General features: G+C 42.2%; 1 protein-coding gene across 1 annotated transcript in view; it reads right to left on the bottom strand.

Annotated features, from left to right (window-relative positions):
* ahcyl2b (adenosylhomocysteinase like 2b) overlaps positions 1-24,388 on the bottom strand; it is a 42,680-nt gene extending 18,292 nt beyond the window's left edge. The window contains exon 1 of the mRNA XM_070853596.1: positions 24,015-24,388. Coding sequence (XP_070709697.1) covers positions 24,015-24,350 — 336 coding nt within the window. The 5' untranslated portion in view covers positions 24,351-24,388. The remainder of the gene's footprint in view (positions 1-24,014) is intronic.
* Positions 24,389-24,478: the final 90 nt, after the last annotated feature.

Genomic DNA, 24,478 nt, shown 5'->3' with positions numbered 1-24,478 from the left:
AATGCAGATCACGTCGATTTAACAACTTCTTCTTGTCATGATGATTTTTCAAGTGGACACATTCAAGTTATCTATTGCTTGTAATTGCTTGACAACTGGGCTTTGTACACCTACACATGTGCAGTTGTTGTATGAGCACACGTGCGGCCGTAACACATTATCTAGGGTTGTGATGACGCTTCAATAGCCAACCATTAAGAGGAAATGCAACCATCTTAAATGACTACATTTCTCTTTAAGTCTGCTCATGTTTGGTTTACGTAAGGGCAGCTTTTCCAAACAGGACAACTACAAAACAATCTTGAGATAAAAAAAGAACACAAAGTGCAGATTTTGTGATACATACATGATAATGCATGATACATGGTGATAAAAGAAGAAGAGACAGAACAAGTACACTGCAGTCTCCAATGAAGGAGAACAGCTTTGGGTTCAGTCTGACTTAAAAAAAATAAATAAATAAGATAATGGAAACAATGAGGCTATTGTCAACCAGTGACAAGGCCACACAGCTGACACAAGGTACAACAGTTTACGATTGTGTGTTGCTTTATTAATTTTACCGCTATTAAAAACACCTTGGTGAATCATAATTCATGTACTGATAACATTGAAGAGTATGAATAGCTGACTTATTCCTACCATAAAACCAAACAACAGGGGGCTTGATAACAACATGATGTGTTCTTTTTTTTTCATCTCTGAACTGAGAAAAGTTGCTGAATGACGCCCACAAATCAGAGCGACTCATTCTGTCAAGACACGCATTGAGAAGCGAGAGATTTTGCCAATGCCACAGTGCTCTGATGGAGGTGGTGAAAAGCCTTAAAAAGGTTGGATACAAAGAAGCAGAATGAGCGTCACTTCTCATTCATTTCATTTGGTTTATTCAGCTGACGCTTTTATCCACAGCTACTTATTATCAGTGCAACATGTGGATAATAGCTCAAAAACTTCAAGAAACACACAAGTAGATCAAATTCATCAAATAAGCAGAACTTCTTCATGTGCTACGTTTTCTATTCTTCATTGTTGTCCTTGTAGGAAAAAAAAAAAAAGGCCGCCCTTGGATACAACATTAGAAAATACTTTCAGGTTTTTCTCAAAGAGAAATTACAAAACAAAAATTCTGACATTCACTGTGTGCGTGGGCGTCTTCAAACCACTCATTCCTTCTTACAATGTGTGAGACGTTCAGTAAATGACACAGGGCCGTGCTGCTGTCCAATCACCAACACGAACATCTGAGTCATCGTAACCAGAGGTCCTTCATCAACACATGAAATCATCAGCATTATTGACCTTCCTCATTTCTGCATCTTGCCTTTTCTCACGGCTCAGTGATCTGGCCTTTTCGGAATGAGTGCCCCATGGGTGTAACGCAGGCTGGAGCACTGGCACCTTACTGAACAGGCAGGGACAGGTCCTTAGCACAGCATTAAAGATCTCAGAGAACAACATCAACCACAATCAGAGACAAGCAGGGAAACCATTTCTTGATGCTTAAGTTGTTAAAACCCAGTGCAAACTAATTTACTATCTGCTCATTTTCACTTCCAGTATCAGCCAGAACCTGATCTTCTCAACCTCCACAAACAGACGCCAGCGCATCATCTTCCTACAAACCACTGTGAAGCCACACTGATCCATCCTCTGCTTGCATTCGGTCCTTTCCTCTTACCTTTTTAACACAGGGCTCACTGCTCTCCCCATCCTTTTTTTTCTTCAACATTGCCACATGTGTGTTGGAGGGGGTGTGATGAAGTTGCGAGTATGTCTACTTCAAGGCCCTGTGCGTTGAGGGGACCTCATCTCTCAAGGTCTGATCATTTCACAGGCTACCTCTTCTCCCTCTGCCTCTTTTTAGCCTCTGCTTTCCTGCAATCCAGCCAAAACTGGTCCAACCATGTGCCGGCAAACACAATGCAATGAATTGTTTCCCTTTCCCTTCATTTTACCCCTCCCTCTCTGCTACCTCTGTATTCTTGTTTGATTGTTGATTGTTCAAGAGATTGTATTCCCTGAATTACTGGTATCAAAACCAATCCTAAACTTTGCCCCTGCTGACCAAAGATGATTATGATGTGTAGTATTAGGCCTGGGTATTGAAAATGTGATGGAAAACTACAGAATACTAAATTCATTCCCAAAAAATGAACTCGTTATCAAAATGACTGAAAGCTTCTCGAGCAAACTCACCAAGAGACTATAGAGACACTAGTGCCGCTGCACAGTGACAATACTAACCTGCTGAAGTAGCAGTGGATTACCATTAAAAACCATCTTAGCTTAGCGTGCTAGCATGCTAGAATTTGCTTATTAGCACTAAACTCAAAGTACAGTTGAGGGTGATGGCAATGTCTCTAGTTCAGCACAACCAAAAGTCCTGGACAAACTGATGATTTTGACTCAATGGTAGTTTCACCAAAGTGATGACAAAAGTCATCCTGAGGGAATCGTGAATGTACAAGACCCATCCAGTAATTGTTTACATATTTTAGTCCAGACAGAAGTGGTACACTAACAGAACAACCAACATTTCCATCTTCAAGCCAAAAACAAATCTGAAGTGGCAGCATCGAATCACTGCACAGAGTTTAACTACATGCAAGATGGCAGACGAGGAATTAATTCATTGGAAAGACAGTTTCCATAGACAAAACTGCTGTACATCAAGGAGGGCAGCTGATGGTTATAACCCTGAAGCCTGTAACCAGCTATAATAGGGCTACTGGTCTCTTTGGGTTTATTGGACGGAGGTTAGATCCAAGTTAGATGAGGAGCTTTAGGAGCTCAGAGCTACAGTGAAGGATTGAGGGTCATTTTGGGAGCTCAGGAGGGGGGGATACAGGGGCTTATGACATGTTTTTGGGACAAGATTACCACAGGTTAGCTCAGGGCTCAGAACAGCGCGTACAGCCAGAGAAAACGACACAGTGGTTCGTCATCGCTGTGCAAAACCAGGGCAAGGAAGTGAAGGACAGAAAGGTAACCCATTCTGTTCTTCTGAATACATCTCAAAATACACATAATGTAGGATTTGATTTCCATTTTGGGGCGGTACGGAAGGAAGATCATATCAAGAGGTGCAGATATTAATTATCTTTTCACTTAAAACAGGCCATACATTCTTGTGTTTGTCAATATAACAAGCAAAAAACAATTAATCTCCATTTGAATTGCTGCAATGGCACATTTAAAAGGGAGTGAACAAACAAATGCTCTTACCCACAGCTGCTTACAGTAACCGGCCAACCAAATGCTGGTCAGCTGTTCCTGCAGCTTACTACCCTGCACTGAGCCCATCTGTATTTATGAATGAAAAGTGGGGTTTATTATGAGCGGTCACGTGCTGGTATGATGACAAAAAATGATAATGATAAAAATACTAACAATCAATACTAGATATGTATTTACCAAATCTGAATGGCCTGAGCTAACCTTACAAGCATGCCATGACAGATCATCACTGAGAGACTTATTTAACAAAAGGCACGGAGCACAGCTAATGGACACAGTAACACACTGCTCTCGTACTAGTACATTAGAGTGTTATCTAGGTCTACGTGACTCAGGAACACTTAAAAAGCTTATTTTCCAAAACATTGGTTGCTATTTTGGAAAAATCATTATGTGGAGTTCAGTCAATCAGTCTAAAATTTAATCAGCAGCTGGGGGCAGAAATGTCATTATGACAACCTCGTAATATTTCTAACATGGCTGGGTTCGATTTTATTTCATCTCTTATTTTAAATTGAAAAACACTGACACAAAGAGACAAGGAATATATTGGGCTGCAGCTACAGGGTGCAAACTAGACTTTTGTTCTCCGCCAGTCTCTTTCCCACATCTGTCTCTCCACCTTCTCTCCATCTAACTAACCTTGCGCTGCACTCCTTTACATTATGGATGGAGACTGATTGGGAGGCTAATGACATGTGAATAATGAATGTTAACTCAATACTGGGACACATGGGAGCACATGGGAGCCACCTTTCACTTGGCTGTGTGGGTGTTCCACAATTAAATAGGATTGCAGGGAATCAAGAGGCAGAGTTGGTGAAACTTGGTTTTTCTACTTGTGAAAAACACATTAGTAGTGACCGGGAGCCACCTGCCACATAGCAGAGGAAATGTGGGATACTGGGAATGAAACCAGGTGTCGTCAACCCCACTGAGGTGGACTGTGTCGGTCCTATACAGATGCATGTGCCCTACACTTTTAATAGCCCCTAATGTTGCTAAGCAACTGCTACAAATCTGTTTCAGCATACTAACACTCTAAGTGCCAAAAAGAAAAATTAGAAACTCCCCGTTGTTGCATTTCCTTTTCCTGTTTTCACTGAAAATAAAACCACAAACAGAGACTTGTCCTGGTTAGGACACCTCAAACAAGTTTAAATTATGTGAAAAAAAATTCAACCCCATGAGATTCTTCCACCAAAAGTTCCCACATGTAAAGCGCTGGTCAGGAAAGGGAAAACTCAAGCTTTAAGTAAACCTGTAAATTTGCTGTCTTGCTAAGAGATGAGTTAGACAGACTTGGATAACACTCTGAATGGAGAAACAACCTTTTTTTTTTTATTTAAACAGTCAGTGTGTTTATACATTCCAGTAAAGGATAATGATGATACCAAGCTAGAGGAGAAATATACAAATCACTTTTCCAGTTGTGTGTTGGATTGGAGTAGAGATGGTGGCCGAAGCTTAACCCATAATAATTTATATACACATGATCCATGCAACAGCGAAGGCATAATGACCCGAGTGATCTTACACACCCGCACACACACACACACACACACTTTGTGCTCGCTCGGTTTATTTGACTCAATCATACAACACAATAATATCCTAAATGCCACAATAAATACCAGTAAATCTAAATCCTGGCCCTCGCTCTAACCAGCATGGGCTCTCCCACTCCCCCTTTCCTCCCAGGAAGGGCACGGTTTATTCCAGCTCTGTTCAGAGCTGTGATGTTTCCGGACAGAGCAAGGGGGATCTCTAGCTGAACACAGTCAACAAGCTAGCGGAGCGCCATGGGATCTCCGGCAGAGGGCAGGGAGAGCGTCTGGGACGGCCTGGTGAAACAACAGAAACCCCTCTGGGCGAGAGAGAGAGGGAAAACAAACAGGCACAGATGCACCGCAGCAGCAAGTGTGATGAGAAACGATACTGTATGGTCTCCCCCAAAGCCATTGAGAGCAGCAGGAGCTCATTCTGCCGAACTGGAAACCTCAACGTTAAATCATCAGCCAAAATTAGAGAAGTTTCCGGGACTTAGCATTAGCACATTTAGCATTAATAAGCACTAAATACACATTTTAAGAGTTTGTAACACATTATAATGTAGTTATACAAAGATATGGGCATTTTAAAGTGTTTAATAATGTGCAGTTTTTGTCAAGAATTAAAACTTCTCACATGAAGACATTTTATATTACTACAATTATGTTCTACTGTATTGTCATTCATCATCTGTTTATACAGCAGCCTCCAATCATTTATATCTGCTAAAAACCACATTGCTTTGTACTATAACAATTAATAGATGTTTACACACCATTACCACCACTACTATCCAGTATTTGGATGCCTTAAACACCACCATGAATCCTCAGCATTAACTTTGTGTGCTTAGATTCTCTCCTCTCCATTGTCTTGAAACCCACCAGGTTGCACACTCTCCTCATTTCCTTTTCAGCCAAATTCAATCACAACCTCAGATTCAAAATCCACAGGGATGCTAAACGCTTCAGTAACTAATGTATATTAGATCTTAAAAAGAAAGACTTTCGCTCTTCTTGCTCCTGTACCCTCACCACAGGCAGGCAGAACAAAATATTAACTACAGGCGCTGTAGCAAAAACAATGCAACGAGAGTGTATTTGGTTACGGGTACAGGGTTGTGTTTGTGTATGAAACTTGAATCTCGTATGACAAACAGGTGGCACATAGCCTTTTGTGAGAAGATTAATTCAGACCAACCTGAAAAACAACAGTGTGAGGTGTTAAATAAAAAACACACAATTATGCCAACGTGAAAAATCAAACACGAGAAGCAGCTACAAGACCACTTCAGGTTAAAAGCTTGGCTCTGGTTGCTAAAGCTCGTCTGTTTTAAACACAAATGACCAATTCCTTTTATTCTTCAAAGCAACTTGGTAAAATAATTCAATCTCAGTAGTTTTCTACAAAAGAACAATGGACATTTTTAATGCTACGCTCCCGCTGTATTCTCGCAGCACTCAATAAGCTTTTGGCAAGACTTCAAGAAAAAAAGCAAACAGATTTGTCCTAAACATTAATGTTTGGCTAAAAGTCTTTGCAAGCTAGATGAAATCCAGAGGCTGTCTAAAGCCTGGGAAGATTAGTTTGGCCAAACAGCAGCAGTGGAAGACTCGTCATGCATGTCATGAAATAGTCAAACAGTGCTCTGGTATCCAGAAGTTAACAGGAATAAGACTGCAGCAGTTTGACGTCCCCGGTGACATCACTGAGGAGGAAGGCGGACTCTACAAAAGCACATTCGTAACTGAGTGCGCACAGGCCGGACGTCACATGCATTAATTTGGCTTGTTTAACCTGGGACTTTTGACCACCTCCACACGCACACGGTCACAAAACAATACTGTCAAGTAATGAGTGATGCGTGGGTTTAACGCTGACCAATAAGCTGTGACGTTAGGGACAAATTTTCTCTATCGACCTTTGGAGTCCAGCAGGTATTGAGGGTGGAGGTGATCGGAATATCATTTAAAAGGAAATATCATTTAATTTGATTTTGGAGTGAGATGCTTCAGGGTTGAGCTGCTGAACATAATATTGATGCTCCTAATGTTTATTTGATGGGTTTAGACGTGAAACACGTGATAATCAAAGTCATTTAACCAATTTTTTTAAAACCAAAAAAAAGCTCTAGTTCCAGCTTCTCAAATGTAATTATGTGCTGGTTGTTTTCATCCTCTGTGATAGAAAACTGAAAATCTTTTGGCTTTGGGCTGTTGGTTGTGCATAACAAGCCATTTGAAAAGGTTACCTTGGACTCAGAGGCAAAGGGGGTGTTAGTTGCAGCCCTGTATGGGATAATTAAACTTAATAACCATCAACCACCAGTTACCATCCTCACCTCCTGTTAGCATGTATTGAGGAGAAGGAGCTTGTTGTTTTTCAGAGAGAGGAAAGAATCCTATCAACCAAATATTTTAGAAATAAAGACAGCTCCACCATGATGCTGATGCTTGTTGCAACACTGTCGTGTGATTTTAGGGTGGCATACTTATGCATGTTTCCCTGCTGTTACAGCTGAGAACACATTTACAGCAATGTCCTCACAGCTGTGTTGTCTGCAGGGTTTCTATACGTACGTATATGTGGAACTAGTTCCAGTTTCTGCAGAGGACCTGAATGTTTTCCTTTCTCAAAATAAAGTACCTGACTCCACAAATCTCTAAAAAAAACAAAAACATTCATATAGCTCTATATGAGCTGTTCTGGTGCTTACACAAGACGTTACAGAGCAGAAGAGATTCATCTTCTGTATGTTTCCACACCTGCATTGGGTGGAACCTGATCCTAATCAAACACAATGGGGTCATAGGATGAAGCGGAGACCCCTGCAGCAACCCAACACTGGGCCTCTGGTGCTGTCAGCTGGGTCTGCTGTCCTCTCTCAAGCCCTGGACGTGGAAACGTGTCATTACTGACACTGGTCGGCATTCCTGCTAAGTTTTGGCATGATTTATGCTGTGCAACAAGACAAACACCACATTTACAAGAGGGAGTTGCTCTTGTGAAGCGGTAATATAGTAGAGAGAAAAATCTAAATTTGCTAACCATAAAGGAAAAACTACCAGCTTGTTTTGGCATCATTTGCTGCACTTAAATCATTTTCATACTGCTTTAGCTTGTTCAGCTCCCCACATTTCACCATCACCTTGAACCGGCCAAGAAGGTCATGTGCCTGGTTATGTTTTCCTGCATGTTTCCTGTGGGTTTCATGTTTCTGATTCATTTCTTTGTTTGCATCGCTCTCTGCGCTCATTTCTCTTCATTTCCAAGCTTGGGGCTGAAGCTGTGTGCTTGCATGACTATACAAGCACAAGCTGAAAATGCAGCGATTCCTCTGCTCTCAGAAGAGACTTGGCTCTTCTAGCTGGTGCCAAATGTCATAAAAGCAGACCTCAAATTGCACTAGTATACGGATACTCATACTCAGTGTCAAGTTGTACAGCAGTTTGAATATTTGAGCGTTTCCTCCATGAATGAAGGAGGAGCGTCTCCGGTGAACTGAGGACAACAGTGAGTGCGTGAGGAAGCGGAGCGTCAACAGAATGAGGACAAAAGACGACTGCAGCCCCGTCTCTCATCATTAAATCATATTTAAAAAACACTCCCACTAACCTCTCAATTTTTATCACCTCAAGGCTGCTGTTAAAGCTGCAGAACATCCGTACTTGGAGGCTTAAAAAAATGCTGACCAGGGAATCAGCCAACAACTTAAGACAGTTGTCTACTGTTTCTAGACCTCCACCTCAGAGAGCTGCCACCGACCATCAAAGGCCAAGTCACTGAACCGCTCCCTGTCCATCCCAAACCAAAGAGCCATTGTCCACAGAGACAAAACTGAGTGTGATAAACTGTTTGTCTTTGTGTCAGAGATACCGAGGCCACGTGTGCAGTGAAATGGAGCCCCGTGATTGTCTGAGAAGACGTTCAGCTTCGATTTCTGATGCATTTCATTACGGCAGCAAAGCCTTTTTCAGCTTAAGTCAATATGTGACCTTTCTGCGAGGTCAGGAGATGATTCTTTAAAGCTGTTGGGACACTGATATTCACAGCACATTTATACTCACAGTCCAAAAACATTTTAGGCGTTAGTTAAGCACTATGACACATCCTGAAAGCTATTAACATTGAGAGGGAATCACAACACCGAGGGGGGCTATGACCTCACTACCAAGGCTTTAGGTTTCTTAGCTTCGTTGTTCCCAAAATGAGTTTTGAATTAGCTGCAGCGGCTCCCCATAGACATTTTAGACTGAATTCACTTGTTTTCAATTAAAGTTACAAATCTCTCTAATTAGCCGTATTTCAGAGTGGTTAGAGTTCTTTTGTTGACTTAAAACATCTCCTACATGTTTTAATCAGCCTGTGTCTCTATCTGACTCAGGAAAAAGATGCACCAAAGGCAAACTAGGCTGGGGAGCAGAGACCTGGCACGAGGTCCTCTGTGAGGAAGCCCGAAGGGAGAGCAGGGAAGGAAGTGTTCACCATGAGGACCAGTGGGAAGCTGGCTGTTTATACCTTCTCCCCGCTGCTCCCCTCTGGGGGAATCCAGCCTCCGTCGCTGGCAATGCAACCTGAGCTCCAGAAGAAAGCACACACACTAAAAGGGTTTATCTGCCACGTCTGAGAATTGAATAACAAAACCTACTTAACATTCTGGTGTATTTTGTGTATTGCTATTAATCTTAACAGAAATCTCAGTTTGGTGTTTTAGTAAAATAAACCTCATGGCCATGATCATGATCTCTGGCATCATGTTAATAAGTAACTGTGCCTTGGTCATATAGATGCACAAGATTTAAGTAGAAAATGTGCAGAAAAAGATGCACAAGCTTAATACCAAGACTGATTCAGGTACATTGCTCCAAACCCAATGTGCCAGTGACCCATTTCAATGTCACTCATTTGAATATTAACTGAAGTCTTGCTACTAAAGTACTTAAAGTGTTGTGTCAACACCTGCTCTGTTCTGGGAAGCTCACACTGGCCAGGAAATCTCATATTACCAGACAGACACGAAGACTCTATTGGTGATGGATGAATGATTGTGTTGGCACCAAGTAGCTCAGCAGGTTTTCCATACAGTTACACAGGCGTGGAAGAAAAGCCTAATGGTGAGAGAGTGCAATTTGTGCTCAAGTATACGGGTTAGTAAGGTTTTTTTTCTAGAAGACAACCACTAACTTTCATCAGCACATGGCCAGTGGCTGGTTTTAAGGCTATGGCTCTTTTTAACCTTGTGCCTGGGTGGGGATCAGGATGAGAGTCCATGTGATGATAGCAGAGGGAAAGATGATGACTAACCAAAGTTAAAGAGGAGAACACACAGGCAGAGAAGATCAGACAAGCTAAGTGCAAGGATGAGTACTCTCAAGTCAAAGCACCAATGGGCTTTTAATAGCGTTATGTTTGGATGTCGTCTGCCAAAGGGCCTGGAAAAAGGAGCAGTGGCATAAAAAATAAAAAAAAGACTGCAGGGAAAGGAAAAGGTCCTCGTAAAGGCTTAGCGCTATAACAAATACCTGGAATTATCCTCAAAGCTAAATCCTATAAGTGCATCTACCAGACTGTACCAAATCTGGGGGAAAAAGTCCTGCATATCTACAGAATCCTGTATGCAAAGACAACGTTGTGCACATAAAATACTGTAAATACAATATTAAAAACTCAGAATGTGAGTTCTCTCTATTTAAGTCAATAGTGATGCATCCCATAGCTCTGCATAGCCAATTATGACACGATTAAAGGGGGATTCCAGCAATTTCATATTGTACTTAACACACACACACACAGTTCACATTAAAATCTAATTACTCCTGTGGTATAATCCACTATCTGCAATGTGCCATTCTTTAATTAGGAGGGTAGTACAAACAATCAGTGGCAGCACAGTACAGTCAAGACACCCTGACATTTCTCACTACCTGTACATTTGACCTTGGCTCTTAAAGCAGCAGAAGTCCTTTTGTTTAGCAATCCTTTGAGCCTACATGAGAGGCTACTGGACAAAGCAACGGATGTGTTGTTTTTCAGATCTCCCACACACCGTGCTCTGTGTACTTTTCATGCTTTCCTCTCCCTTAAATTTTAGTCACTTCCCTCTCTTTTCCCTCCTTCTGCAACACACGTCTTTATACAGACCTCAGTTTTATTATGTGCATGTCTTTAGGAAGCCCTTGGACGGCACGTCAAAGAGCAACCATGCTTTTCTGTGGTTTCAGCCGCTTTTCCCGGATTACTATTGTGCTTGTGTAAAAGACAAATAAAAATAGACTGTAGCAAACAGAGAGGTGCCTATATTCTCCTTGTGTCTTTCTACCACCACCATGCGCACACACACACACACACACACACTTTCACAACTTCCCTGCCTCCCTAATTGAAGCTAGATCAAACAAAATCCCAGCTAGCCGGGGATACAGTGCCCTCTGATTCAACTCACACAACATTGATGTCTGAGGATGAATAAAGTACAGCCTGTGCTATATATTGCCTCAGACTGGTGGCAAAAAAAAGAGAAGTTTTCCATTTTCTTTCATTCTTTCTGATTCCCACCTTTCACGGCAGGGTCAAAACACAGGTCAGCTTCCAAGCATTTCCATGATGGCATCACAATCTCAACATCTAGGTAGCATTGTTATCTGGCGCAGCTCACCATGACAGAGCTGACAAGCTTCCTGCTTTTGATTGGCACGTTGGCTGACAATCATTGTTACTGTCTAGCAGAAGACAGTCTGTCAGGCCCTGGGCCACGCTGCCCCTAGACGACTGCTGCCTTCACTTTTTACACGAGAGCAGCATTTTGATTTCTTGTTTGCGTGTTTTAAAGCTAGCAGCACCCTCTAATGTGTTAGCAAAGGGGGAAAAAAAGAAGGGGGGGAATGTGTGTGCACATCGGTGGTGCCTGAAATCCATCAAAAATGTACAACTTTAGCATTTCACTGTGTTCATTTAAATATTTCCTTACTTTCAAGTTCGTTTCCCTGTTATACTTTTGAATAAAATGTTTTACACATTTATAATCAACATGATAGTGGATATTGAAGTCAAAATGAATAAATTCTATCTCTACTTTATTACTTAATGCATTTTTCCACATACTGGATAGATAGGGAACCATGACTATAAATACAGCTTTTATATATGTCTACTGTTCAAACTGGCAAGCATGGAGACAATATACAAGTTCGAGAAGGTCTTCGTGCCTGCATTTACCTTTTGTCTGACTGATGACCCGCTTTGCTTGTCACAAGTCAAGTTAATGGCTAATGCATTATAAACAAATGCACTAAGTAGTTACTTTTGTTTTCAATAAAGCACTCCATTATCCTGCACTGACACAGCACTGAGACTGACTGAAACACTGTTAAGATTTAAACCTTAACGGCTCGCCAAATATAGGGGTCAGATTCAAAATAATACACGGAATTGTGGAAAAAAAAATATCCATTTGAAAAACAAAGCTGCTAAACAACTGCAGAGACCATGTCCTGGAGTCAGGTCCAGACACTTTGCTGGACAGACACAAAAACAGGCGCACAACTGTTGCAGAGAGGCCTGGCTTTTAGAGAAAAGGCTGTGTAGTTGTTAAGCTCTGGCAGCCATGCAGAAGCAGGGATGGACAGGCAAGAAAAAGCAGAGTGGTGCTTGGACTGGTAGAGAGCAGCAACAAAAGAGACAAGAGAGAAAAGACACACACATGCACAAACATCTTTACATAACTACTTCACTTTTACTAATGTATGCATGTCAACGTGTGGCTCTGTGTGATGTTCACAAGAGCGGGTGGGGGATGTGAACCAGCTGTTATGACCTTGACATGACATTTCCATGCTGGCGATATGTCCACTCATGTATGCAACTATCCATCCACTCAACATGTGAGATACAACAGGCTGCTAGCAAGTCTGCATGCACAGTCAAAGACAGGAAATAAAAAGGTGGAGTACCAGAGTAAAAGAAATCCTACAATATCCATATTAAATTTTGAAAGGGAAGGTGGCTGCTCCAATCATGGCTCAATTTCCCTCCCCTCATCCAATATTAAAGGATTTCTGACCACTCTGACCGCTAGGAAGAAGAGCAGAGAGAGTGAGAGAGCAGCTAGCGGGAGGTGGTGTGTGTGTGTGTGTGTGTGTGTGTGAGTGTGCGTATCAGAGTGCAGCACGCAGCCCTGAGGGTGGCTGTGATGTAAGAATGGGTCCTGCTGATTTATATACATGGACAAGTGCTCAAACTGTAAATAATTGCACACACACACACGTCAAATGTGCTCACACACAACCATTACCATGCGTACACTTGGCAGCTACTGAGCCCACACGCAATTACCAGTGGCCTAACACGTGCCCATACACACACACACACACACACCACATGTATATATCGCCAGAGTCTTTGTGTCAGCATGGGCGCTCAGTAAAGCCACGTCACCAGCAGCACCAGAGGAAGTCATGCACTGCTCTTTCACTCTGAACCCTACATACAGCGTCAGTATGCACAGTGTGAAGAAACACAGGGAGCCAACAGCACGTGCACCTGCTGCTCGACAAACTGGTGGTCATGTTATCGTGTTTGTTAAGGGAAGAATAAAGCTGCAAAATTACAATCTTGATTCAGTTGTCAAATGGATTTGAATCATAAACCACCTAAATGTTCTGCACCACCAACATGAACAACAAACTATAGCTAAGCTAGAGTCTCTGAGAGGCTGTACTTTGGCACAGCTGTGTTTTGAGCTAATATGTTCACAGTAATAATGCTAACATGCTCATGTTTAGCAGGTATATTTCACATATTTACTATGTTGCTTTAGCATGTTAGCATGCTGTAATTTGCTAATTAGCTCTAAACACAAAGTGCAAGTGAGACAGATGGGGATGTTTTTAGTTTTGCAGGCCTTTGGCCATAAATCAGAGCATCAGATATTAAAAGTTTGATGTGACGGTGTCACAATAAGTACAGTTAAGTCTCTGCAGTTCATCCTGAGGGGAATATGAGTGCCTGTATCAAGCTTTAAGGCAATCCATTCAACAGCTGTCGAGATATTTCAATACAAACCAAAAATGTCAACACCATGGTTGCATTAAAAGGGAAGTCGTTTGATCACCAAAGACAGAGAGACTCATCCTCTTGGGAATATGAATGTCTGTACCACATAATTTAACTGTATCACACAAATAAATTCTCTAAATGCTATAACAATAAAAATGTAGTTTCAGCAAGAAAGATTAGAATTGGAATAATAACTTGAAACCACAAAATGGGATTTTCAGTTAATCTAGCTTCCCTTTTCATGGGTCAAACTGAACGCTACAGCGCTGGGTAATCCTAGCACTGCTATAAAACTATGGAAAGTATGCAGGGTCATCCACACTGAGGACTGCACACTAGAACAATCCTTGTCCTGCTGATATGGTCCGATAGTCACAGTAAAAGCCAGGGACACTGATACTAGAGCAGAACAGGCAATGAATGATGGGGCTTAGTGACAGATTAAACCCTACCTGCCTCTTAACAAGGAGGGGGAGCGGAGAACAGCCAACACACAGAGGGCTTTCTCTCACTTTTTTTTTTTCCTTCTTGTTCACATGCCTTTCCCCTCTTATCTGCCACTGAATGGAGGAAGAGTGCCAAGACAGCTTATGTTATTCGAGGACAAGTTCAAACTTTTAGTTACAGCTGCAGGTATGGTTTTCCCCTAAAAAGCAAGTTAAAATGCCTACTAATTATTATATTATCCTCAACTAATCTAACTATAGTGTTTCCCTCCCTCACTCTCTGATATGCACACACACTTCGGTTGTACAACAGGGTCTTATTGCCCATGTAGACCAAACTAGGACACCGTTTTGAGACACAAGGCTTACTGATCACATCCACCGACTGTGGTCAAATGACCTCCGTTCACACTGACAGCAAAGTGATCAGCATTAGCACTGATCCGATTTAAAAATCTATTGTTTACGACTGTATGCAGTACTTAAATCTGAGAGAAAACAATGATTGTATACAGGATATTGTTACTCCAATGATGGAAAGCTGTACCTACTCTATGTATCTATATTCATCCATCAGGCCATACTTTTCTTCATATTAATCACAAAAATCCAATCCAGTCAATAAATCCTCTGGATTGAAAAACTAATGGACTGTTAATGTTAGTCATTAAGCTTAATGAAACCATGAATCCTTCCATAAGCTTGAAAGCAAAACCAAAGATTTAACAGCAATAAAAGTCTCAAAAATTAAGTGGTGCATTTCTGGAATTGCATGTTTGTGTTTTTTTTCCTTCCCTCCTCTTGAATTGCCAAAAATAGCACCCTCTCCCTGCGGGGAAGGTATAATTACATCAAAAGGCACACAGACCGGGGTGGTGCTGGTCTATTTCTGAATGAACTCATTATGGGGTCAATGATCTATGTTTAATTAGGAGTGTGAAGCAATTCTTCATTAGTTATTAGGCTGGATTTGGATGTTTTATTTTTTTAATCCTCTTGACAAAAGCTCTAGATCACTGAAGGCTGGTGAAAAAACTAAATACGCAGTATGATTAAATGTATTGTTTAAGGCAGTCTTATATAAAAGGAGCAGATCAAATGATTATGTAACATGAAAGATGTTGCTCGTAGTGATGGTCCCACAGAGAATCATCAGCTGACTCCCTGAGCTCTATGGAGCACTTCAGCCTCTTTTAGGGTCATTGTTTTGGTTTTACTACCTGCCCAGCACCAAACGGCAAACAAACTTAACAACTAGCTAGTGATGGTGGAGACCAAAACAGAGATAAAAGAGTAAATATTGGATTTATGGTCATCAGGTGCCCAGAAACACGACTCTAAATGAATGATGATGGCGCAGCGTGTTTTCTGGATGTATAAATAAGCAGCTGTTTGCTAACAGGTTTTTGATATGTCAACAATACCGTGTTGCATTAAGTTAGCTATACCTTGAACTCTATTGTGCATTTTTTGTGTCATTTTTTATACGGCAAGAAGACCACAGACCTAAAGGTTGAATGTATATCTCCACTTCCCAGCCCTGAGGCGTTTAAGGCCTCAACAGCTACAGCCTCTGTCTGCCTGGAGTTGGTGGTTTGGCCTGACTAATAGGAAGCAGGGCAGACAGATGGGTGTGTGTAGGGGTTCATTTCAGGCTTTGTGAGGGCCCTTTTGTGAGGCAGCACTTTTTGAACACAATGTTGGCCCTTTGTTCACTTGCAGTGCTTGAGTATCGAGCTGCATTCCTCGTCATGCTGCATAGCCAGTTCAGTGTTAATGTCCACTACTGTCTACTGATCCTCATGTAAACTCAACACTGTCTGCTAGTGGACACACACACACACCAACTGGGTCGGTGTTCACTCACTTGTTCAACAGTAACTAAACCAAGGAGTTTAAAATTTCACACTGTGCTGGCTTCTTGTGAGCACACAGGTTCCAGGAAAAGTGAGCGCTCTCCTTTTCCCTTCAATCTGTTCATTTTGCTGTTCCAGGAACCCGAGCCTGGTAAAAAGCCTTTTGATGGAAAGATGTGTAACTCAATGAGCTGTAAACGCTCAGTGATAGCAAGCTGCGATGACGAGGCAGGAAATGAATTTCAACCTGGGAAACGTGTGTGGGTGGTACTCTCAGAAACGGGGATGCACAAGCACAGAATTCATACACAAGAGCTGGAGGTGTTTATTTCTTTCAATAGCAAAGAGGACAAATACACCCGGAGAGTAACTCCAGTATTTTTAAACCTTGGCTCTATCTTTATATATTTTCATTTCGAAATGAATGGCAGGTATGAAAGGTTTCAGAACTGCTCCAGTAGATCGCTTCTGCCAACAGTGATGAACAAGCTTCAGGGCAATTGCGTCCACTAAAAGTGCTTTTTTTGCACTGACAGACTCAGACTGTTCTTTGAAGTGTCTGACAACATTACAGGAAGGATTCCTACAGAGATAGACCTGTAAGATCCTTTTTGTTAAACCACTATTAAAACCGTATCAGAGCCCACCAGACTCCATTGAGAAAAACAATCCTTTTACCTCACTACTGGGAGTAGTTGGTCTACCGCTGCCTCGGTTGGTTGGTGTTATTGTGTGTTACACAAATATTTTGTTGGAGCCAAACTAACCCTTTAAAACACCAAAGTCACACAATAACAGACTAACTGACAGACACCAGTACACCAGCAGACCTTTTGTAAAATCACTTATTTTGTCAGAAGAGTCTCGTGACTTTGAACCAAACAACATACAGCTATAAAAAGGATCTTGCAGGGGGCCGTATTTTAATCTGGTCCAATTTCTTGTTCTCAACTGCTGGCTAAGGTGATCTACTGGACCAGTACCAAAAGGTTTGGTGCCTACCAGTCATTTCATTTCGAACCCAAAACATGTAAAAAAAAAACAGGGGCCAGGCTGAAAGATACCAGAGTTGTCCTTTAATGTCAAGGTAACTATAATTAGCTATTGTTTTGAAATGTCACAAAAGGTCTGCTATGATCATTACAAGAGCTACTGGCCAAAAGACAAATTTTACTGACATTTAGGAAATTGCATTAACATTTGAATACGGGTTTATTTCAATAGAATTAATTAAAGCTAATATAATAGTATTGACTGGATCTCAGCAAGGTACAGCTGAACGCACTCAGTGCTACTCACATTAGTCATACAGGTGTGTGTGTGTTGTCAGTGCTGATGTGCATTCATGAAGACACACACACACACACAGATACGGCAGGTAGTACCATACTTCACAAAACTGTCATTTCAGTGGTTTAATTATATGTATTTGCATGTTTTTTTAGTTACATTTAAATGTTGATACTGTGTCATTAAGGTGCTGAGATGTTTTGAGGCTCACAAGTAATTGCAATAAAAATTTATTTTCTAAGATATATTTTTACAATGAATTGTGAGATCAGGAGAAAAATGTGATCCTCCATTTTTTTTCCCTATCCACTAATGCAACGCTTCAGCTGCTAGAACATCCCGTCTGGACAGTGGAGAAGAGATCACTATCTGGCAACCTGGAGTGAGAGTAACTCAAACTGGTGTCAAGTACCAACAGTCTATTTCCCGAGTCGGCCTCTGTGGCATGGATGAAGATGGTTAGGAAGGTGTGATCTCACACGTGCCTTTGCTGCGTGGTGCTGAGATTTACGCGGCGGGATGGCGAACAGGGAGAAGGCACCACACATGAACACAATGAGACTGTGAGAAAGCTAGACAGACACTCAGACATAGTAGTAAATGCCAGGTTCTTGGTTTGCTAAAGTAGTCTGTCAATCAGTTTTATGAAGAGTACAAAGTACTGCTGAGTAGTGTGACATGAGGAAATCAGGGCCAGTAGAAACAGAGAGGAGGAGAAGCAAAAATAAAAGTGTTGCAACATGGTAATTTGAAGAAGAGGAGTGAGAGCACCAGTGAAAGATCAGATAAATCAGGGTTTCACTCGTAAGTCATTAAAAACAGCTATAACCCTCAGCTAAGTGCACCGAGGGCAAAGCCGGCCAAGTATGCACCCTCTTCCACGAGTGGCAGAGGCAGCTAAGACATGCTGAATTACACAACAGCACCAAGGGCTTCCTGTGAGAATTTATTTTGAGACACATTTCTGGTTCTGCTGCCTGTTAGAGTTTCACAGTAACTCAGACACACAGCTCTACATCCCTTTAACAGCGATGGTTTGTCCATCATCCTACCTGCTTTCACAGTGACCTCTAACAATGGTCAAACTTCCTTAATGTCCTCCATAATGACTCAATAACCAAGGAAAGATCTTGTCAGCACAATCACCAGCTCTGCCGTGTTTAACCTAATGCAGGGCTGCATGGAGAGAAGCCAAAACAATATTTATGTTACTGTTAAAGAAGAACCGCCCTGTTCGAGCTGATCGGGCCATTTTAAACACATCAGTGACAGAAGGATAGAATTTGTGGTGGGCCTGCTAGTGTGCGTAGTGTTTTACATGAATTCATGTGAAACAGAGTATATTCAAATGAGATTGGGAAGATTAAGTGGGTCAGGTCAATAGCCATGTTTACAACACTGGATCGAGGAACCTTGGGAGCAACTCAGTGCGTTTCCACCACGTGGACCAGGATCTAAATTAAGTTCTGGGGACTTTATTTTACCCCCCCAGAAAGTTCCTGCTTAGGATATAGTACTTTTCTACAAACCACACAAGCTGATTGTACATAATGTAGTCCAAATGTATGCATAGATCATGTCTTTATGTAGCTCAATAAACTTCAGACAACCATCCTGACACATTATTTATCCTCTGAATGGTGCAAAGCTCACACAGTGGTTACTGGATGGATTATAAGTAATAACTGATGATGCTCTACAAGGCAGTCTTAAATTAAGTCGCTTCATACACCTGTGACAGAGATACTATTAAATTACTGTAATGGAGCATGAAGATCCGCAATTCATCTGCTATTAATCAGAATGGTGATTCTTAGGACCTGATCCGTCCGATCATGGTGCCCGCTGCTATAGAAGCAATCTGCACATCACTTCAGCATGGTTTGTTTTTTGTTAGTTTGGGCTTCGACACATTAACATGGAGTTACAGAAGCTGTGTAATAACAGTCGTCGCTTTTTCATACACCAGTGGACTAATTTACCTTATCTTTATGGCTCGCTGTGGGTGTAAGTACAAACAACATTGGGCTGAAGAGTCCGTTTAGTTCCTTGAAAAAAAAAAAATTCTAAAAAAGTAAACTAAAAGTTCTGGATCCTTTGTGTGAAAATGCAGCTCATGCTTCATTTACATTTAAGGCTCTTTAAATGGCTTTCTAGTTCAGCTTGAGTGTACCACTCTCTAACATGCTGTACAATGTCAACAAATGACGTTCGAGGTTGGGTTTTTTTTCCCCATAGAGAAAAAGGGGGTGAAAAACTGAGGGAGGTGACTGGATTAGGATCAAATGCTCCCTTTCTCTCCCTCTTGCTTTCTCAGAGTTCACACCATGGTTTCACATTCCCCGTCAACACACAGCAAGGGGATGTGTGCTGGGATGCCTTAGAAGACACTCTCTCTCTGTCTAATGTGGTTAAGTGTGTAAGGCTGGCAATATACTCCGAATCAAATCACATTTGGTGCATTACGGCAGTGCAGCTGGCTAGTTTACTCACAGTGACTCCAGATGTGTCCTCCAAAACTAAAATGTATTAAGTTTATAAAAAGGCACTTGAGTTGCAGGGGTCAACTATGTCCAAAACTATGACATACATCAACCTCTCACAAACATCTCTGCTCCGATATACACAAATACAGTCAGTCACACTGTCAGATACTAAAGTGGCCAAAGTTACACAAGTGTGTGTGTGTGTACATTCCAGGAGGGGACGAATTTCATACAGGTTATATGATGATGAAGTGATAAACTGAAGTAGTTATTCTTGAAAAACAAACGACTGATGTAGGATTGGGCTATTCCAGTGAAAGAGGACAGGATGCCCTGGGGAAGTGCTTTTGATTACAGCTGTGCACACACTCGTATACAGACCAGCTCAGTCTCAAAGGTGACTCAGAAATGAGAGAGCATCGGGGAAGGAAGGTGACATGTTATGGACAGACGAAGGAAGGTGACATGTTATGGACAGACGAAGGAAGGTGACATGTTATAGACAGACGAAGATGCTCAATGACCTTGCAAAAAGATGACAAAGCTGATAATCCACAGAGCAGTGCCTTCTTGTCCTTGGCCATGGGAATGTGAGTGGCACTAATTAGCAAACTGGCTACACAGCTACCTACACACTTAGCCTTCTGTTATCTTCATTCATTTCTTCATTAACCATTTCCCTTCAGCGCCAGTAGGTTTGACAGGCTGTATTTTCCCACCTGTCCACCCACACTACAACTACTGTAGTAACTCGGCTAGCTGGCTTCAGCAAAGGAAGTTTAAAGAAAATATCATCAATGCTAAATGGCTTTTAAAAACAGACACTAAAACAGAGTTGGTTCAACTGATGTAAATGCAGAATTAGGCCGGAGAAAGTGGAGCATTGCATTGAATGTCTTTTTGAATATATATAACTGCTTCTTCCACACCCGAGAAGTGCAGCCATGGGTCACTGTAAGCTTGTTTACCAGTGAGCCCTAACAGGAACACCAGCTTAGAGGGTGACATAACATTATATCAGAGAGGAATGACCTCGCTAACACACTGTTTGCTGGAGTCATTCAAAAACCACTGTACACGCTTTGCTAAATCAGTGATCAGGAGTCCAGTCATTGCCAAAAGTCAGAAGGTGTCTAAGGCAGCACCATCATGGCATATAAAGGTGGAAAGTCTTGTTTGTTCAGTGTGCTCAACGCAAAACATCTTCTCCAATGAATGCCTCTGTGCAGCGAATCATGCAGGTGACCACACTGACCCAGTATGAGGAAAAATGAACGCTTGCTGCGGCCTCAGCCAGTAACCACAGACAGTGATCGCCCTAGCAGCTCGGCCTGCTGCCTGCAGGGCTCTTTGCTAGTTTCCTTCTCTTCCCAGCTGGAGGAATCACCTTGGATGTCCCAGACGCTGTAGATATGCGTGCCAAGCCATGCGGTTTGACACTCATCACGGACTCAAAAAGCTTACATCTGGGCCCACCTACAACAGAGAGCTGGCCTTTTAATCCCCTCATGTGAGACATGATAAAGGCATGGATTAAAAGCCGTCAGTCATCCAGTCACTCAGCCAGTCAGCGCTGCTGCCCGCCTGCATCATTCCCACTGCTTCACTTACACTTTACTGCACTGGGCAAGCAGAACTCAGCAGATGCACAAGGCCAGGCTGTGGTCATAATGCAGTGTGCCATAAGACCCATTATGAATCAGGATGTATAAATAGACTGCAGGTAACCTTCTGTCTCAATGGACGTGCACTAGAGTGGTTTATCAGAAAAATGCAGCGACAGACTATTTAAATTAATATAATGGACGGATATCTGCTCCAATGTATTTAGAGCATCTATTATCCATTACTCAGGCTTAGTGGACACTGCATTACATGAATAAGATAATAAATTCAGAGATGACCCCTCTTAGGTTAAAATGACCCCTGTTGTTCAGTTTCTCTTTACATTAACATGAGCTCTTTAAATTAAAATGTGCATTGTGTAATGTGTACAATACCCTACACATATCATTAATTTAAATGCACTGATAAAAGAATACATGCATCATAAAATATAAACAGAGTGATGTCAAAAATGAGAGCACTTACATCCTCATCTTAACTACGCCAAAAGTTTTATTCCAACATAAAATCTCTTGTATTTATTAAAAACCAAGTAATCTTACTCATAAAAGTATTTAAAGCAACTTTGATGTTATCTCAAGGAATATTTCATTACTAAATATTGTCACTGACAGACTATTTTCTTTATTTCAAGAGATGCTAAATGCTAAATTTCAGATCATAATATTTATGCTAACCAAAATGAACATAATGAAAATAAAGCATTAACTCTAAGTACCATGGTCCTGTATGCAAACTTGGTCTCCTCAATAATCCAGATGTGGCTGTTGCCGTCCGGTGTGTCCGGCTTTGGGCTGCCCCCCAGTTGTGGTTTTGCCTGTGAGCGCAGCGCTCCTGACCGCTGGTCTACTTCCTTATGACTGTTTTTCGTGACAGTCTGAGGTTCGTGAAGCCATCTGCTCTGAGCTGCTGTCAGTGCACGGTCCATTCTCACTCTGCACTGTCCTTCTGTTCTCCTATTGGTCTTCTGCAGGGGTTTCATTAGGAGTCGCCTAACTGGACAGGATCACTATCTGGGCGTAGTAGCGGGTGTGGGTGGTGAATGCACCCCATCCGGCTTGTTCTGTCTCTCGGTTTCACTTTAGCAGATACCCAATGTTTTGGTTTTCCCTGCCATAGTTTCATAGTGAAACCAAGTATTTTCCACTGATGTCACACTGACTTAAGTCCATTTCAAACAGCATTTTTTTGGGGGCTTGTTAAGACCACATTCCTGCAGGAAGTCAATAAATCAGAGAGCGTCTCACCATAAACATATCTACAATCAATTCCTGAATATGACCACCACTGATAAAGTGCACTACAGTGACCACAGGCTATAAATCATCTGTTGATAATAACTCTGAGGAAGCCTCCAGCTCTGCTCCACTGATCAAAGGATTCCTTATCAAAAACACTTTCCTTGAACACTGCCCTTCATATCCACTTCTGTCCTAATCAAGGCTTTGTGAGGCACACATGACAGATAAGATGCATTCAGGGCACAAGCAGATTTTGGATACTGGCTCACCAGGAAAAAAGAAAAAAAAAAACACATGCTAAGTCAGTGCGACCTCTGAATTAAGCCACAAGGGCAGGAACTCCCCTCACTGAAGTGTAGGTGCTCTAAAGGCTAAATCAGGCTTGAGAAAACTAGGTGACAGGAGTGTCCTGGCGTCACGGATTACAGACTACTGTTATGTCTGCGTTAGATCACACACCTTGGGTGTCACAGTGAAACTCAACTTAAAAGGACATGTATTTTAAGCAGTGAGCCCTTAATATAGTTAATACACTAACCTGAGATCAAGCAAGGAGCAAAGATGTACCTGGCAGGTGCAAAAAGTTAAAGCAATATGACACCTAAAGGCACACATAATGTGTCTTTAACTTAACTGTACATCATTTAGCCAAATGCATTAAGCCACTAGAAACATACACATATTATTATCTAGCACCCTGCTGCAATGGGGCACCACGTGTCCTAAGACCTAAAGTCACTAAATTATCTATTTTCTTCTTCCTGACCAAGCACAAACGCTGCTACAGCAAACTTGCTACGACAGCGACCAAAGCCCCCGTTTAAACTACTGACTGTGCTTCTTTTAACAGCATCACATCTTATATTTATGTTTTTAAAAAGTAACAACACACAATCAGGACAAAACTTATGAGAGCAGTTTGACTTTCTTTTTTTAAATCCAGCTAGTGAGATCATGTCCTCAAGATTTAGCAATGTCAGCCCAGATTAAATAGGTGCAGCTATTTTTCAGAAGCCTTTATTACACCCTGTAAAGTGTTATTAGCGAAGAAGACCATTATTAGAAGAGTTAAGTGACACAGCTGGACCAGCTAGCCTGTTAGCATCGCCACACAATGCGAGCTTTCCCACACAGCTTTCGTTGCGGCGAGGTGCTTATCGGTGGTCCGGTAACACCGAGGAAACGTGCAGCAGCTATGGAGGACAAAAAAATCGTCTCACGCACCTTTTTCATCCGCGGTGCTTCGGCGACGGTCCCGTCCCGGTTGACAAACGCCTCCCCGCCGTTCTGCTGCGGGTCCGGCCGCTTCATAGCCGACGCCTGCGGCATCTTCGCGGGGTTCGCGGTGAGCAAACCCGGGCTGCCGTCCCCGGCGTTCGCGGAGGGCTCCGCTGTAGGGGAAGCGGCGGCAGAGGAACCGGCCTCGTGTGGGTCGTTTCTGGCGAGGTGCTTGGCCTCCGAGGTGGGTGTCACCGGGGAATCCACCGGCAAGTCTTTGCCGGCGGGGACGTCTTTGAGCTCGACCTCTGCCATTTTCGCTGCCACAACCTGGACTGACATCGCTGCAGTTTCACAAAGTCCTTTTTCCAACACAAATAGCGAGGCGAGCGGATGTGAGCGGAGGAGCGACGGTGGCCTAGTGCATTGTGGTTCTTGTAGTTCCTTTCGGTGGCTAAAGAACACGTCCC

Source organism: Pempheris klunzingeri, chromosome 22 (genome assembly GCF_042242105.1).
Source record: "Pempheris klunzingeri isolate RE-2024b chromosome 22, fPemKlu1.hap1, whole genome shotgun sequence".
In the NCBI taxonomy this organism is placed as follows: Eukaryota; Metazoa; Chordata; class Actinopteri; order Acropomatiformes; family Pempheridae; genus Pempheris; species Pempheris klunzingeri.
This window is presented reverse-complemented; position numbering and strand designations above follow the sequence as displayed.